The sequence below is a fragment of the Dermacentor albipictus genome, chromosome 2 (genome assembly GCF_038994185.2).
Source record: "Dermacentor albipictus isolate Rhodes 1998 colony chromosome 2, USDA_Dalb.pri_finalv2, whole genome shotgun sequence".
Lineage (NCBI taxonomy): Eukaryota > Metazoa > Arthropoda > Arachnida > Ixodida > Ixodidae > Dermacentor > Dermacentor albipictus.
The window spans coordinates 119814108-119831633 of record NC_091822.1 but is presented as its reverse complement, the minus strand read 5'-3'; the positions used below and the strand labels follow the sequence as shown (position 1 = coordinate 119831633).

Genomic DNA, 17526 nt, shown 5'->3' with positions numbered 1-17526 from the left:
GACACGGGAGAGCAAGGGCGTCAGCGTGCGTTCCTCGCCAGTCAGTAGGTGCTTCTGAAGCGAAAATGGCGCTGGAGCGCGATGTAAACAAACGAAGCCGACGCGAAGGCTCACGTGATGCCACTAGGCCAATAGCAACACGGCCTCGGCCGCGGCGCGCGAGGAGGCGGCGGCATTCCTCAAAGCGTGTCCATACTTCACGAAGTTTGAGGGGTTTCAGCGCGCTCCCTCGTACTTTCCCCGACGCGCGACTCTCTCCTCCACCTCCAGGTGCCTTCCTCCTATGGCGCTCACTTCCTTCGCCGCTTTAGAAGTAAAATTGAAGCCAGTGGATTTCACTGGCTGGCCACTTACGCTTGCGCGTAAAACAGGCATGCACGAGTGACCAAATCTTCGTTGGCTGACGCAAGACAGCCTAAAACTACAATATATGTGAATTAATATTCTCTCCTTTCCTTCTTTGCCCTCTCTTCGCAGCTTTGGTTTGGAGCCGATGGATATGGCTCAAACCACTACGGCGGATCGGCCGTGAATCGGCCGGCAGTAGCATTTACGTGCAACAGTCATGTGCCGTGCGAGTTTTATCTTCCTTCATAACGCACAGTGCTTTGAGATGCAGCAAGCAAGAGCCTTTATAGTATTTATAGAAACAATAAGCTGCCACTACACAGGAGCACAAGCAAATGCACTAAGTCATTCGGTTTCCCATTTGCGTCATCCCAAAATGCTGAAGTTGACACCAGTGGTATCCAAGGTGCACTGATAGAAGGGCATGTTGGCAGACAGAAATAAGTGACGCAGACACAGAGAGGTGCGTGGACGCTGCCATTTTTTTTCTTCAATAAATTACTCCACATCACAATCAACAAAATATATACGTGTATGTTTGTATATATTATAATATGGCATGTGAAATGTTCGCCAACCTGTGTAGCTGCCAACAAAGAAGCTCCCAGTAAGCTTTGCTGGCCACCACCAACCTGCTTTTCACCAACCTCCTTCCCTCCATACGCAGAATGAATCGTTTTTGTATCGGCATAGCCATTGATCCCAACTTTGACCTGTACATAGTACAGATCAGTGCGCATAGCTGTTAAACCGACTCATATCAATTTCAGAAAAAAAAATAATGTTAGCAGTCGAACCTCGTTATAACGAAATTATGCATAAAAAGAAACGAAAAACAAAATACATTATCTACAATCATTGTTAAAGAAACAAACAGTTATTTTTTTATTTTACTAGTAGGTCCTCCCAGAGGGGAGGGCACCAAAGTACAAAAACAAAGAAATATTACAGCTAAGGATGAGCCCCACGATAAGAAAATAAAATATTTATAATTCACTCTGGATTATATGGGTAATGTGGTACATAGTGGCATAAATACTGACAGGTGCATTCGATCTTCATATGCTCTTGCCCATTATCACTGCCACCATTTTGCATTGGTTGCTGTAACTCCAATGCTGACAGCATTGTCTTCTATTGCAGAAAGCTGCAATGACACCGTGGCACCAGCTATAATCTGTAAATTCGCTAAGATGAAGAACACTGGAGGCATGTGTCGATGCTAATTAAATAAAAGAACTGGTGCAGAGTGCATAGGCATGATCGAGACCCTGAATTGCTACCACCCGTAGGTGTCACTGCACCACCAGTTTAGACATTTAACAATAAGCAAAATTTTAAGGCTTGTAAAAAAAAAAATTGCCTTGCTAAAAGCAACATACTTTCTCTCCCCATAATTTCATGCCATTTGCAGTTACATAGAAACAGAAGTTCCACCTTAGTACAGCATGACTATCAGAATGTCAACTTTGTTCTACAGTATCAAATAATTCCCCATGCAAGTGTTCGTTATAACGAGGTACTACTACAGTCTGATCAGAACAGCCAGTGCTATGACAACGTTATATCCTGCGTTAACAAGGTCATATCAGAATATTTTGTTTTCATGTCATCGGGTTCCACTATGCACAGCTTTATTTTTCCTTTGCAGAAAAGTTATGTTGACAAGAGGAATTTCGCCACTTTTCAACTCTGCATTTCCTTGGTCCCACAGACGGAACAGTGCAGCAGAGAAGACGGCCAAGAAGGAAGGCTTGGCAGACCACTCGCCAGTGGATTAAAAACAAATTTAGCCGAGAAAAAAAAAATGTTTTCTGCAAAGTCGTACGCTTGACGTGAACAGTGCACTACCCTCTTAATGAGAGTAGACAACATTATAATAACGAGCTAGCTGGACAAAAACGAGAAAATGAACACCGAGGCATTACTCAAGAAACACTCAAATGCAGAAAGAGATGAGCAGACAGTCAAAATTATGGAGGATTGCAAGGTAGTCATGCTGAATGAAATGACATGTCAAGGCGACGGTAAGTGACAACGGCAAGTCTACCTGAAGAGCCATTTTGTATAAAATGGCTCTTCAGATGGACTTTCCGTTGTTACACTATGCACATCAGGCAATTAGTTTTCTGGTGACACATGCAATGCTGAGAGCATGGTGTCTTCAAGAACTTGCAGACATTTTCTTTCCTTTTTGCATGTTACTGTATTTAACGTTGACCAATATTTATCAAGTATCACTGAGTCTATTGTGCGCCACATGGTGCGTCTGACACATTCAAAAACAAGGAGCGATTGAAACAGTCTGTACCATGTTTGGGTAAGTTGAAGCATTTCCATAACCCAACTCATTGTTTCACTTTTTCTTAAAATCTGTTATCCATGTTGCTTGAAGTCTGGCTGGTTAGTGCTACGACTGGTTAGAACCATGACTCACATACTTCAGCAAATTGCAGCTTGGCTTGCAGCTGTAGCAGTCCTGGCAGCATTAGAACAGAGCATGTATTAAGCATTATTGCTTACATACTTTTAAAAAAGTAGTCAAGTACTTGAAGTATACTTGCAGAGAGCACACATCAAGGGCAATCTTGTTTTTATGTCTTCATTGCTCTCATGGCTTGAAGAGCAGCCTGGCTTAAGGAGTTCAAGTGACTTGATTGCCAACTCCCACATTAAAACCATGATAATGTGACTTGAGACAATTTATTCTGTTTACGTCAGCTTGCAGTGTATTGCCGCTGCTTAGCAGTGTTTTAAACACAGAGCAATAATAGCCTTTTCCAGCCAGGAAGATCAGCAGAGTGAAATACAAAGAAAAACAATGCTTACTTTTACTCATGAGGGCACTCGCAAGTTACAGATGTAAGTTAACACAAGTCTGTGACTGTTAAAAAATATCAGTGGCCCAAACAAAACAACATCAATCTTTTAATAAGCTGCAAATGTCTATCAAGCACATGTCGTCTATTATGTGATTGGTTGATGTTGAAAAGATTTTGTAGGAAACAAAGAAATTAATTTGCAATGCGCACTTATGCTGATAGAATAAACATGTATTGGGTAACTTCGCAGAAGTGCACTTTCAGCCAGACTTTCAGTGGCATGGAAGAATGCACCAGGAGTGCACATCCCCGATTACACCAGGAAACGGACAGAGTCACGTGGTACTCTTAGGGAAGAGTTGGCATACACGATATGTGGATTGGCGGAACAAAGGCACTTGCTCCTGTCGGCAACCAGAAGGAGATCGCTTTCTTGCATCTTCAGAAAGAAAGGAAATCAACAGAAGAATACAACTACATGAGACTCTCCACCAGTGATATCTCGCACCTCCACTCTAAGTGACAAAAGGTTTCCCTCTGTTCCTCTCTAACAATAAGACCCGATTTTCCAGTTTATCCTAAACAAGCGACCTTGATATCTCCAGACCTACTCATGGATGCAGTGAACGAAATAGCAACACGGCCTCGGCCAATTTGCAGTGAGGCTGCAAATTTACACTTCACAAAACAGTTTCGCCAAACATGAGGAACGATGGCCAGTAACAAGTGTTTTTCACATGCACTGTCGAGAAAGTCCAGCTACAATATTATCTAAAGTTTAGCTCGTGGTTAATAATTCTAAAGTCGGCTCTGATAGCGAATATGCAAATTGGAGCGGCCCACGTAGAAACGATACCACTTTTCATCGAAAGTAGTTCAATGAGAACAAATATTTAAACATGTACACTGAAGCACCAGAATAATGGTGCAATGAAATGGAAAACAATGTGTGCCCCACATCATTTAGACATTAGGCTTGCACTTGAGACAAGTAGATTCAAAATTTTGTATTCACCTACACTTGAGAACAAACAGACCTCAGTGATTTCATGCATAATATGCTCTACACTGTCATCTGCAAACTACTAGGAATTCTGTACTTTGAATGTACACTGCTTCTCAATGCAGCTTTTCTACTTATAGCTAAATGCCATTTAGCTATACTGTCCACTTAGGTACACACATTTAGGTACCTTACGTTCAGCCTATTCTTTCTTGGTTCATTGACAGAGCTAAACTACATTCACTTCATGCATAACTAAAAACACGCTTGCTCTTACTTCTATCACCTTCCAAGTACTTCCGTAACAACACCGTAGGCATACTCAGTATGCATCTCAAACAGACATCCTGAGCAGTTCTCAGGCAGCAGTACATCCACAAGTACAAACCCAACATACTAAATCTAAGCACCACTACAGACAGTCTTGTTGGATGTTTCATCTTTAGGCTTTCTTTTTTTTTGCTTTCATTACATTTTTTCTAAACAACATTTCACACACCAAGTCCATGCACCACCATTCACATTTACCCACAAACTACTGCTTGAAAGAAATAGTGCATGTACAGGAAAACAAAAGTGTGCGTGCACTCCAGTATAATACACCCAACCACCTGGACAAATTCTTGAACCTCCACAGTCCACACTGTACACAAGAATCCATCTGGTTGGCCCATCACCATATATACAAGGTCAGGCCCCACTGCTGAAAACATCCACGTCAGATCTCACAGTTTCCAAAAGCAATGGACGACACTTATCTCGAGAAGAAAGGAAAAAATAATAATTCACAATCACCGTCCTCGAACAATAGCAAACACAGATAGATGATGAAATTATGCACCGCTATACATATGGATATATGCATAACAGTACTTTCTTTCCTCACTGTAGAAAAAACTTGTGCATATCTCTTCGAGATTGTGCATCACATTCCCAAACATCTTTGGAGTGCAGCAAGAAGATGCAGAGGGGTAACGAAAAGTGATAACAATGGCAGATGAGCACCTCTAAAAAAAAGAGCAACAAAAACATTAGTGTCATGAATTTGCATCAGGTCATGAATGGAGTCATCGACATGGCCAGGGAGGTACACAGGAAATCACAGATTTCAGAAAAGGAACAAAGTTGTGCCTATTCTCACAGCGAATCTTGAGCAGAAGAAAAATCCACTCAGCAACATAAGCCAAGCAAAATGGAATGATGCTGCCTTATCTAAGACAGGAGGAGGGCATGACCACAAGGATCATTATCAGCTGGATGATGTCTTCATTTCCTGCTCCTACAAAATATATGATGAAGCATAGCCTCCTTTCAGCGTTGATTGACACTTCAGCCTTGGTGTCTATTTTAGGAGTGAACACATTCTAATGCTGCCTGTGAGAATGATGCTTTGTTGTATATGCCCATAGAGAATGCCCTGTCCACAGTATAAGCGTGTCAATAAAAGGCAAGGTCTCCTGAGTAAAGATAAACAGAACAGTTGATGTTGATAAAGAAAAAAGACCCGGTCCTGTACAGTGCATCTGTAAAGCAGCACATAACGAAAGCCAGAAGGTAACGAAATACTCATGAGCATAGACAAGCACACCAATAGGATAGCTGCATTGTACCACACATGCCTTTTGATTCACACTGCTATTTACATAGTAAGGCTCTATCACACGTGTTTCGAAAGGTCCTTGACTTCGGTAATAAGCTCTGACTTTCCATTGAGACAGAAATACAGTGAGAAACCATGTGTGATGGCACATATATAGCCTAGTGATTTTCAAGAAGCAAAACACATAGCTTAATGAAACTACTGCTAGTTCCATTATTGTGTACTCAATAGAAGTAGGCTCACTCTTTTACTATCAGTTTAACAAAGTACGTCTTTTGCTGTGCGGACAGCGTGGAAATTTGTGCACACGAATGCTTTGATAACACCAAACTGATTTAAGATTCCACATTAATTCTTACCCAACATGCAAGCTTATAGTGTAATGATATACCCCAGATTAGTAAAAAAAATTGTGACATAGCCAAATGCCCACAAACAGTCATAGCAAAATTAAATTCTTCAGGATGTTTTCAGAGTGACCCTTTTACATTATCTAGGTTGCGAGATTGTACTAACGTTAGTTGCCTTGGTGCAAAAGTGTGTGCAAAATTTCACCTCATGAATGTAAAACTGCTTTTTAGTAGCCAGCATTTTCCATTTATGCATTTGCACTACAGAGTTCCAATTAAGTGTGAAAATTTTCTTTATATGATCGGTATTCTACACAACGACTATCAATTATATGTAAAAAGTAGCCCTTTTAACGTGAATTCGGCAGAAAAGTCTCTCGGAAAGAAAACCTATCAGTTAGTTTGTATAAAATCTAATACTTACGCCATGCACAGCGCACTTCTGCTGAGTGAGAAGCTCTAAGGCCATAAGCATGATTTCATGAAACATGAATTCGTTTACACCCAGCTTCACGTGTCGGGTGAGGATCCAGCGACTATGGGGCAACAGTTACTCAGTCCAGTGACATCTTGTACAGCTGATCCGTTACCTTTACGAATAACTCAAAAAATGAATGAACGCAAACAAGGCTGATGATATTTGATGATCCCACCAAGAGCAACATTTTCTAATTTTGAACTCTTTTTGACAGGACTGTCCGCAAAACAAGCTACGAAAGTTTCAGCTTAACTTTATAGCCAAGTAACAAACTAACAGACTGATAAGGTAACATTTGAGAAAAGCCGATTCAAAAGAACCTCTGATGTCATGTATATTCCACCTTATAGGGTAAACTAAAGCTGCCAGCCAAAATCGACTTGTGCTAAAGTGACTGGAGAAGGCGGCTGCCTGCTCCAAGCTCTTCTTTTTTTTTTGCAATAGTGAAGTGACTGCTGTGGTCCTACACAAAAACACTCCTCGAGTCACACAGTTTCAAGTCTTTCATGTCACACACAGTTTCTTTTCCTAAGCTGTGGGTGTCCTCAACATAATCTCTTCCTCAGCCTTGCGTCTTATGGCACCACGGCGAATGGCATCACGGTGCTGAGCCAGCTCCATCTCTCGGGCACGCCACTCGGCTGTGTCTCGCTTGATCTGTAGCGTGTTATTGAGCACGAACGAGTCAGGTCGACCGTAGTTGGGAGGGTTGGCCATCGGGTCGTAACCCAACTCAGACAGCATGGGTGCCACTTTGGCCATGTCACGCACAACATCCTCGGGAATCTGTCCGACCCACTTGCTCAGTGCCTCCAAGTTGATGGGCTTGATCACCTGGTCCGTGGAACGCTCCAGCCTGCATGAGTGCAGGTGAAGGTGCAGATGAACCATGAGGGAATGGTCGACAGTATGTACTGAAATGCACTGAATAAGTCAGTGGTGTGTGCTGTGAAGTTTCCAATGCCCCAATAACCTTTGGCATCATAAGCATTCCTCTATTTCCTTCCCATCCTGAATGTTACATTTTCTTGGAGCTCAGAATGGCGCAGTGACCCACTTCTGCCCACTATGGCCCACTTCTGCTGGGCATAAATGTAGGGTTTTGTTGCCAAATATGGCGGCTGTGTTGGCTTGCAAATACGTGCATGCTGGGGTTTAGGTCTGTGCTACAGAATCCGGTCTAGTAGATATAAATCAAAGGAACATAAAGAGGAATATATTGAGTTGAGCTGCATTATGATACTACCCTTCTGCAATCACATACAGCTGCACTTCCCATGGCAAGAGGCTTGGTAAGCCAAAATAAATGCGAGAACAAATCAACCCAGCATTTGTGGTGTCCCACTTATAGTGCGCTAATAACAAGAATTGAGGATCTAGCAACCAACACCTGTTTAACAGCATTACTGACATGGATTTTGACGCCATTTACATGGGTCTAGTCAAATGTCTATTGGTAAAAGACTACATAGCATTCAAAAGGAATCAATGACAAAACCTAGCAAGTTTTGACAATTTTTCCTGCACCAACACAGCCCAAATATGAAGATATACTTAAAAATTTGTGACATCACACTGATGTAGAAGAGCAGAGGTTCAGATATAACATTCTAAGAAATCAATCTTTTTTTTTTGCCAATTGAATGAAGAACATGTTTTGAACAAACACTTTATCATTCTGAACTGATTTAGTGTTGCTTTTTATGTCCCTTTTGAAGAGTGCTGCCTAGAGCCAACAAAATTAAGTGGTACTTATATAAGAGGACAAAAAGCAAATGTTAAACATTAGAGCTCATGTTTGTTGTATGCTTTATGTTTAGTCGTAAGCACTTCTTCAGCCCAAACTTGATGGTAGTATATCCAGAGAGCCAAAATGTAGTTCTAGAAAGTGGAAATGAGTAAACGAATTTAATTTCAGTGAAAGACAAAATAAACTTGCTTGAAGATAAGGCAAATGTGCACATACACTTAGACATCAACTTATAAGAAAAAAAAAAAAAAAAAACCCGCCGTGGTTGCTCAGTGGCTATGGTGTTGGGCTGCTGAGCACGAGGTCGCGGGATCGAATCCCGGCCGTGGCGGCCGCATTTCGATGGGGGCGAAATGCGAAAACACCCGTGTACTTAGATTTAGGTGCACGTTAAAGAACCCCAGGTGGTCTAAATTTCCGGAGTCCCCCACTACGGCGTGCCTCATAATCAAAGTGGTTTTGGCACGTAAAACCCTATAATTTAATTTAATAAGAAAAAAGAAAAATATGCGCGCGCGTGCGCACACGCGCACGCACACACACACACACACACACACACTATACCGCTTGTCCAGGTGCCATCTGACAGCTAAATATACAACACCGTGATCTACATATATGATGGCGAACAGCATTATGCAGTGCCCCCACATCTAATAGAGTGAAGCAAAGTGGTTTTTGAAGCACTAGTACTTCAAGGAGTACTAACAACATAAATTTTCGACCATTCATTTTATTGTATTAAATGAAGGTTCTGGACCTCGAAAGCCAAGATAAGATGCTGACAAGTTTCAAAGCACTCTAAATAATTTACTAAAATAGTTTTCCAACAGCCGATTGCGGCTTTGTTTCCCAGGATGTGTGTGCCATGACCTCATGACACAGAAGGTGGTCATATGGAAGCAACGAAACAGCTACATTCATAAATTGCCACAAGTGGTCATGCAGTGAGTCGAACAACAGATGACCGAATGACCTGGAGTGAACAAAAAAGTGAAAAGCCACAATTGTCATGTCAATACTCCTTTAAGTTTCCTCCGATTTCATGCTTATAACACAATTTACCCCACTTTGTCCCCAGGAACTCCCGCTGTACCAATTCTCGTCATTGGCATATATTGATAAATGCTGTTGGGCAGAACTCTCGTTTTGTTACCAAAATGTGAAGGCCACCCACCATGTCCAACAAGAGAGACAACCAACCAGTAGCAGGCCACAGTAGCGTGATATATTGATTTTCGTTGAAGTATTTAGGACCTGATGAAAGCGAATCAATGTATATAAGTTGCACCAAAATATGTGGTGTTTTGTAAAATTTCTGATTTATCAGTGATGATTCCCAGATATGCACCTTTCAACTCCTATGGTACTAGAGCACACATAGTCTATCGCAAGCAGGTACCGAGAGCATGTGCTGTCGCTCTAGATTTTTCGAGCAGATACACATGTATGCTAATGATAATTCAGCGATTTGGTAGGAATTATAATAGTGCCTATGGAGCTCTCATTAGAGGATATGTTCTGGTTGACTGCTTTCCTTGCTAGATAAGTGAAGTATAGCATGGATCACAGAAATGTTCTAGATTTTACATGGTGAAAACTCATTGGTTATGCACACACTCTATTTACCAACAAAGCTGATAAGCCACATACAGCAACGGCGGTTAAAGAAACCTTCATAATGTGCTGAAGGGCAATTTCGCCATAGCTACCTCCGGTGCATGTTTCACAGAGGTTCGGTGAAAACAAAAAAATAAAGACAAGGCTATAAAATAGGCGGTCTCTATGGCAATAGTGCACTCATAATTCCGGAGAATGAATGAGTTGTGAGGCCGATGTACGAATCTATACATGCACACACAAACACTATAACCTCCATTGAGTCTTCAAAGATGAGCAATTTGCCATTCTTCAAGTTGAATGAAGAAAGCAGAATAATTATTTGCCCCTTCGAGCACTTAGGAAAAGCTAGTTACTTAACAAGTTACCTGCCTTTCTTACTTGCACTACTACATGATATCACTTCATTGTTGCAATCAATTAGGGTAATGCAAGTATGATGTTTCAACACTGGCAACACATTTGAAGCTATCACTAAATTATTACAATAGGCTGAATGCCTAAATTTAAAAACTGTATTGTATTCTATGGTAAATATTGCATTTTTCTCTTGCACATGATAAGTGTGGCGTAAATAGGCAAAGGAGCTGCCTAAGAACATAATTTGTGCATTTGTGCTTGTTCTTATATAAAATCCAGAGGTAAGGCTTCTTGATAAAAGGTTTCCACAATGTTCCTTAATGAAGTTGCAGTGTGCCTTACATACAAAACAGCACATCTTCCTGAACATGCTCCTGTTCCCGCTACATTTTTTTAAGGTAAGGCGATTCCGTTTCGGTTTGGCTAGTGAGAGGTGCAGATTAGTGGAATAGAAGAGAGGAAGCATATGGCTGTCAGTGCCTTTGATTGAGAGCTTGAGGCTTCAAGCCCCTTTTGCTGGACAATTTCACCAGGCAAGCACAAGGCCCACAGGCACGGTGCGGTGGTCTGCCACAACTGCTGATAACCTAAAAGGAGCTCCTGCTGCAAACACCAACAACATGCCCATTTTGCAAGTCTGAGAACACGAGAACACCAAATCAGCATGCTGTCGGGTGCCTGTGTTCGTTGCAATGGCACGAGTGAGAATAGCTCATTGGGACTGGGGTGCAGAGTGTCACACAAACAAATGGTTGCTAAAGCACAGTTTTATGCCTTTTTAATTTGGGCTAAAAGTTGTTTTGTATTGTCTGTTGCGTGAAGGTCTATGTTAGTGGTACATGTGCATGTGTCTGTGATTTATGCCAATATGTACAAGTCTTCGTTATTTGCGAGTCCGCATGAGTAAACTTGTACCCGACCTGTTGTCATGGAGAAATGTATCGTCTTCCCTGCTTCACATCGGCGATACCAGTAAAAATAAATTGCTCAAACCAATTGGAAATTTCCAATTAGAACCAATGGGATATTTCCAATTTCGTTTTGGGACCCCCATTGAAAACAATCCAACAGGTCCAATTGGAGCAATTCGTCTCTGAGTTGGACTCGATGGGACCACCATGAAAAACAAAGCGTTTTTTTTTTTTTTACTGGGATCCTGTGCCCACACTTCCTATACCACGGAGTCTTGCACCAGTCAAGCCATCAAAAGCTCTCCATGACTGATACACTATACAAGGACATGAAAATGACAAAAGAACCGGATGGCACAGTCACTGTCAATTCAGGTACTAGTAGTCGGTGTTCGTGTGTATTGCTGAAGATAGCAGCACAAACAGTATGTTGCTTTGCACACGTTTCCTTCTGTTCTTGTGCTGCGTTCTAGGAAGGAAGCCTCACCAAATGGCGCAGCTATCCTAGGAAGAAGGGGGCATTCTTACTTGGAAAGGGATATGCCTGACTGGTTGATAACCTGCTCGTGGTGCAGCACCGAGTCGTTCCAGGGCACGTCGAGGAAGGCGAGGATGCGCTGCAGCCACTGCTTGGGGTGCAGCACCAGTTGCTCATAGTAAACGGGCATGCAAATGCTGGGCCCGAGCTGCTGGCACTGGTTGTACATGGAGTACATGGCGGCGTTCCAGCGCTTTAGGCACTGCCGGTAGTCGCTCAGGTCATAGCCCGTTATCGTCACCTGCATCCGCGCAGAAGGCACATGAGCGCTTGCACAGGCGGTGGGGAGCCCATGTTCTTTACAATTCCAATAAGGTTCCCTGTAATTTTGGCACTTTGCTTAAGGTGCGAAACAACTTTGGGCAAGAACAAAGTATGTAAGTGCTGACGACTTGTGCGAATATGGCTTGAAGAAGTAGGCTGCGTTGTTAGCATAAGAACCTGCACTGCAACATCATTTGAGCTCGAGTTCAATGACTGCATTATTTGGATACCTTAAAACAAGCTTAGAAATTAATCTAGCTATAAACTTTGCAGACTATTTGCATACCACCAATATATATATATATATATATATATATATATATATATATATATATATATATATATATATATATAATTACAGAAATCATACAGATAAACTGAACCACATTTCGTACAAATCTTGGGAACTCTAGGGAATTTTTTATCCGAGTTCGGGGAAACTGGCTTTGGAGGTTGGCAGCACTGCCAGCGCCATACACCAACCATACGTGACGTGTATTACTTCCATACTAATCGCATTAACATTGGCGTTCTTCGTTAGATGGGTTCTGCTGGAATTTGTTTAATATAAAACGAGGTAAAACAAAAACATATGACAAAGTTGCAGCTGTGAGGTTTTGCTCCCCCTTAATATTAAATCGTTCACCGACGCGCTAATACAGAAAGCAGCAACCAGCCATTTGCTGGCGGGTTATATCCACCGGCAAGCGTGCTTCACTGTGCGGCTACCCATAATGTGGCAAAGCATCGCTTTGGCGCAACGTAGTTCAGTCGTAATTACTAAGCTGAAAAGCGGCCCTAGCGCCTAGTCTAGTCAAAAATCGTGTTTGCACGTTGCCTCTGACACAGCATGACAAGACAGCATGAATAGCAAAACATTTCCCATAACAAATAATAAAAAAGGTATAATTGAAGCATTAACCAAGAATTCCAAATGCAAAAAAAAAGAATGAAGTACAAGCTTTTAATACATCCGCTAGGCAGCTGGCTTACGCTACCATTTCCAATTACGCTTGGTGCACTTTTCAAGGAACATGAAAACTCGTAAATGAAAAGACCGTCAAAAGACCGTCGCTTTTGCAAGAATAAAATAAGCTTCAAACATAACACTCGTATAACAAAAATAACTCGTGTAACTCGTATGACCTCATAAAAAAGAACTCTCGTATAACAAAAATAAAAAGGAAAAACAAATTAAAAGGAGCACAGGAAGGAAGCACGTGGTCATGCCTTTCGCGTGATGATGGAGTGCACGACCGCCCGGCCGTCGCGTATCATGAGCAGGAACTTTGCCTGCGGGAACAGCTTGTGCAGGTAGACGGCGGCTCGCAGCGTGAACGGGTCCTTGTTGCAGAGCCGCGGCGCCGGCTTGCCATGCCGCACGATCACCTCCAGGATGAACGCCGTCATGGCCGAGTCCAGAACCTGCGCCAAAAACGGCAGGAGTCGCCGCGGTTTAACTCCTGCGCGGCGAGTCAAAACTGATCCCCTACGCGCACTTCTCGCAGCAAGCAGGGTAGAGGACGCACCCACACTCCCTGAACAAATCGCGGTGGGCAACGCACGGAGTGCAAGCGGTACCGAGACTATTGAGTCACCTGAACAACGCGACGGCCTCTAGAGCTACAGTTAATTCCCAACACTGTTACTCGTATTATTAGGTCAGACAGTCATTGCATCTAAAGGAAGATCAATCAATCAATCAATCAATCAATCAATCAATCAATCAATCAATCAATCAATCAATCAATCAATCCAAATATCAGACCAAGGAAAGGATGGCCACTCAATATAAAAACGGCTGACAACGACGAAACATTAATAACACCGCAAATGTTATTGATGTTTGAGTTTTTTTTGTTTTCGGAATGAAACTTCCGTTAATACCGAAACAAAAAAACAAACGAACAAACCAAAAGACCAACATCAACTGATGGCGTCAGTCCGACCGCACAGCATCTCCTACGTGACTTCAGTGACCTCAGTGACAAAAGCGCCCAGCACTGGGACCCCGCGTCCCGTCTTCACTCAAGATTGTATCCCACCCGGGAACGGTGCACGTGCAAAGGAGGCGCTGCTTCCGCCTGTGGGATGTCTGCGCATTCGGATGGAGTGGACCGCCGGAGATGAAGCGTGTCATTGCGCGTTCTCTCTTTTTTTTCCTTTTTTTTTGCTTGCGCCTCTTTGAAAGTGAGGCAACAGTGCCATCATTCTATACGTTAAAGGGAATTATAATCAATCAATTCAAATATGTTTCGAGAGAAAATGATACGGAGTTTGCTTGACTCTCCTTCTTCACAGAAGTCTCCTTCCGCTCGCATTGCCGGGCGCTTGTCCTTGTTCTGGGATACTTTCAACTGAATAACTGTAAACGTATTACAACTACAACTTCATGGACGTGAGGTTAGCAACAAATCTCGTATTTCTAATGCAAGTCCATGCTCCTAGCATGCGACGTACTAGGTTTTCGGTCGTGAGCGCGAGCGATCCATCGCAATGGCCGCGGAAAGCGTGCCACTCGGCTCGTTCGATGGTATACAGGACCCAGATCAGCGACGCCTTCCATGAAATAAGTACGTCATATCTTGTGACATAATATTACGATATGTATAGTTACATCGAATAAAACAACGCTTCACCTCTTACTTCCACGTGTGACTAGGGCTTCACAAATATTCAGAACTCTCGAAACACAAATCTAATAGTGCGCTATCCATTCGAAGAACAAAGCGGAACGGTCACTATTCCTAAATTCGAATATTTTTTCGAATACTTTTCGAATCTTTCAAAACGTCAACTGCGCCCAGTTAAACATAAAAGTGGGGCAAAAGAAGGATGAAATTTCACCCTCCCCTCCCCCCCCCCCCGGGCATAGCATATACACAAAACACCAGAAAAAAAAAAGAAACAGAAAGCTGACCTTCGTGCATTGCATTCGCCGCCAGCGTTTCTATGAAAACATTATGGTTACACAAGGTGCAGTTGTCTGGAAGCATGAGAAGCAGCCAGGCATGTTTGAATGCTATCGCGTTTCACTCTTAAAGGGGAAGTTTAAGCATCCTCGAAATTTTTTTTTTGCTCCTAACGCTCTATTTGTACTTTAATAAACAACTAACTCTGCATAGCGTACAATATTATGACGTAAATTTCCAATTTAACAATACCAGGATGTGAACATAATTTTCTATTAATTGTACGGGTGTGCGAATATTCGGAACTTTCGAATGAAGAACCGAACCCTATTCGATTCGGTCTTCGAATCGAGTAGTCCATATTCCTAAGAATATTCCATATTCCTCAAATATCTTAATCGCCAACTATGAGCGACCAAGCATAAAATTGCAGCAAAAGTATGCGATAAATTTATTTCTGCAGCCACATAGTAGATATAAAGTACCGGACGTTTCATAGTAAAGCACGTTACGTCGCTCGCGAAGTCAGACTTTTACGCCTAAGCCACTATCATTCGCATTCATCAATGAGTCCAGACTATGCGAATAAACTTCTCCCTTGACCAATTACGCTCCATCTATACTTTTATTAAACAATGCTTCATACGTGAAATGTGACGACAGAAACTTCCTAACGTTGCGAATATACAAGGATGTAAAAATCCTTTTCTCTTACTGGTAAGAACGGCTGTTCATTATTAGAAATCTATTCGAGAAGTATTCGATATTCCATTCGGTCTCGAAAAGTACTATTCGCACACCCTTAATTGTGATGAGGGATGCTCATTATTCCAAAACTATTCGATAGTCGATTCGATTCGCTTCTGGCACTATTTGATTCGCATTTGATTCGGTCTCAAAAAACACTATTCGCAAACTCCCCACTCGTGATGCACCAAATTTTTCTTGGTCACGAATGCAAGTAGCGAGCGAAGTTTTTTCCAGCCTTCGCAGCGTCACCTGCTATGCGTGAAACTAGCAATGTTTCGGAGAGAGAGAGAGAGAGACCTGCTTTTTGAAAGGCAGAATGCTTAGAGCAGGCGTATACTTGCTTACATGCTACTCGGCATTCAGGGGATCAACACGAATTGGATAAGATATCCCTAGGAAGGTATGCAGAAGAAAAAAAAAGAAAAAAGAAGTGCAGTTCTTCTGATCTTGAGAGGTATGTTAATGTTCTAAGCGATTAAGGCAGGTTATTCGCCCGTGCCATTCCCGAGCCTTTGGCTTAAAGGAAACTTGCATGCACGCAAGTCGCCTAATGATTGCGGCATAATGCAAGACTGCGGCCTAATTGTTAGAGCAGCGGGCTGTTGTGCTGGGAAATCGAGGTTCGATCCCATCGTCGGACAGGTAGTTCTTTGTTTCCATTTGTTATTACGTATACTCTCGCAATGAGTGGGAGTATGTAGTCCGGCGGGAAACACTGCTGTGCCAGTACTCCTTCTAACACGCTATTCTCCGCGACCACAGCGGGCGAATACCAAGTGGCGAGGCCCTCAGAAAAGAAGTGTTTATTTTCTTTGCGTGAGTAGCAGCCACCACACGCAAAGGTCGGGGTCGACTCGCAGAGAAAGTTTCACTTCAATCAAACAATGCGATTCCCTGCGGGTGCTTTCTGCACTCACTGTTTGCATGCTGAAGGTACAGTCGACGCCTAAAGATTGCGAACCCTGGGATGAACGAAAAAACAAACAAACAAACACTGAATTCCCGAGCAGCGCGTAACTGTAGTAGAACGGCACAAGTACGTTTTTTTCACATAATAATGCAAGCAAGGCTGCGGAAATATTAGGCGTTCTCTCGGATCTCCCGGTTCGCAAAATTTCGACGCCGACTGTACATGCAGCAATCGGGCCGCGTGTCAGGCTGCTTCAGCAACGGAGATGTCTGTGTGTCCACGACTGGCTGTGACGCTTTCAGAGCGTACACGCGCCGCCTCTTTCTTTAGCGGAGGGCGGCGCGGTCGAAGAGAGAGAGAGAGAGAGACAGTCGACCAAACCGAGAGACCACACAGCCCAGTTTAAGTGCAGCGCAGTAACTGTCTCTCCGCGCGGTTGAGGTGTCCTCTGCGGAGAGACAGTTACTGCGCTGCACTTAATCCCACACTTCCATTTCCTTCTTTAGAATCTCTTTACAGCCCAGTTAAACCAAAGAAAAACTCACGTCGTCCGTGATGCCCCCCTCGATGAGTCGCTGCACCTCGGTGGGGCTCTTGGACCACTGCTGCTTGAGCGAGAGCAGGCGCGGAATGATGCGCGTCTCCTCGCCGCAGCGCACGTCCGGGTGCGCGTCCAGGAGCACGCGCACGAGCGTGGTGCCGCTGCGGGGCATGCCGCCGATGAAGATCAGCGGCATGTGGCGGTCGTAGTGCACCTTCTCGGCGTTGCGGCCCCACACGAACCGCTGCGCACGGCGAGAGAGAGAAAGAGACGACGCGATCGGGAACACTTCGACGACGGAATGAGAGTGAGCAACGCGGAGTCACCCTGCGACACTCGACCTTCTCTCCGCTCACAGATTTTCGCTAA

At 43.2% G+C, this 17526-nt stretch overlaps 1 protein-coding gene across 5 annotated transcripts in view; it reads right to left on the bottom strand.

Moving 5' to 3' along the window:
* Window positions 1-812: 812 nt before the first annotated feature.
* Tpst (tyrosylprotein sulfotransferase) overlaps window positions 813-17526 on the bottom strand; it is a 498993-nt gene continuing 482279 nt past the window's right edge. For all 5 annotated transcript variants that reach the window (XM_070533909.1, XM_070533910.1, XM_065452600.2 and 2 more), the window contains 4 exons: window positions 17162-17401; window positions 13275-13469; window positions 11771-12021; window positions 813-7457 (listed from right to left, as the gene is read on the bottom strand). In XM_070533909.1, the coding sequence (XP_070390010.1) occupies window positions 7130-7457; window positions 11771-12021; window positions 13275-13469; window positions 17162-17401 (1014 nt within the window). In that variant the 3' untranslated portion in view covers window positions 813-7129. The remainder of the gene's footprint in view (window positions 7458-11770; window positions 12022-13274; window positions 13470-17161; window positions 17402-17526) is intronic.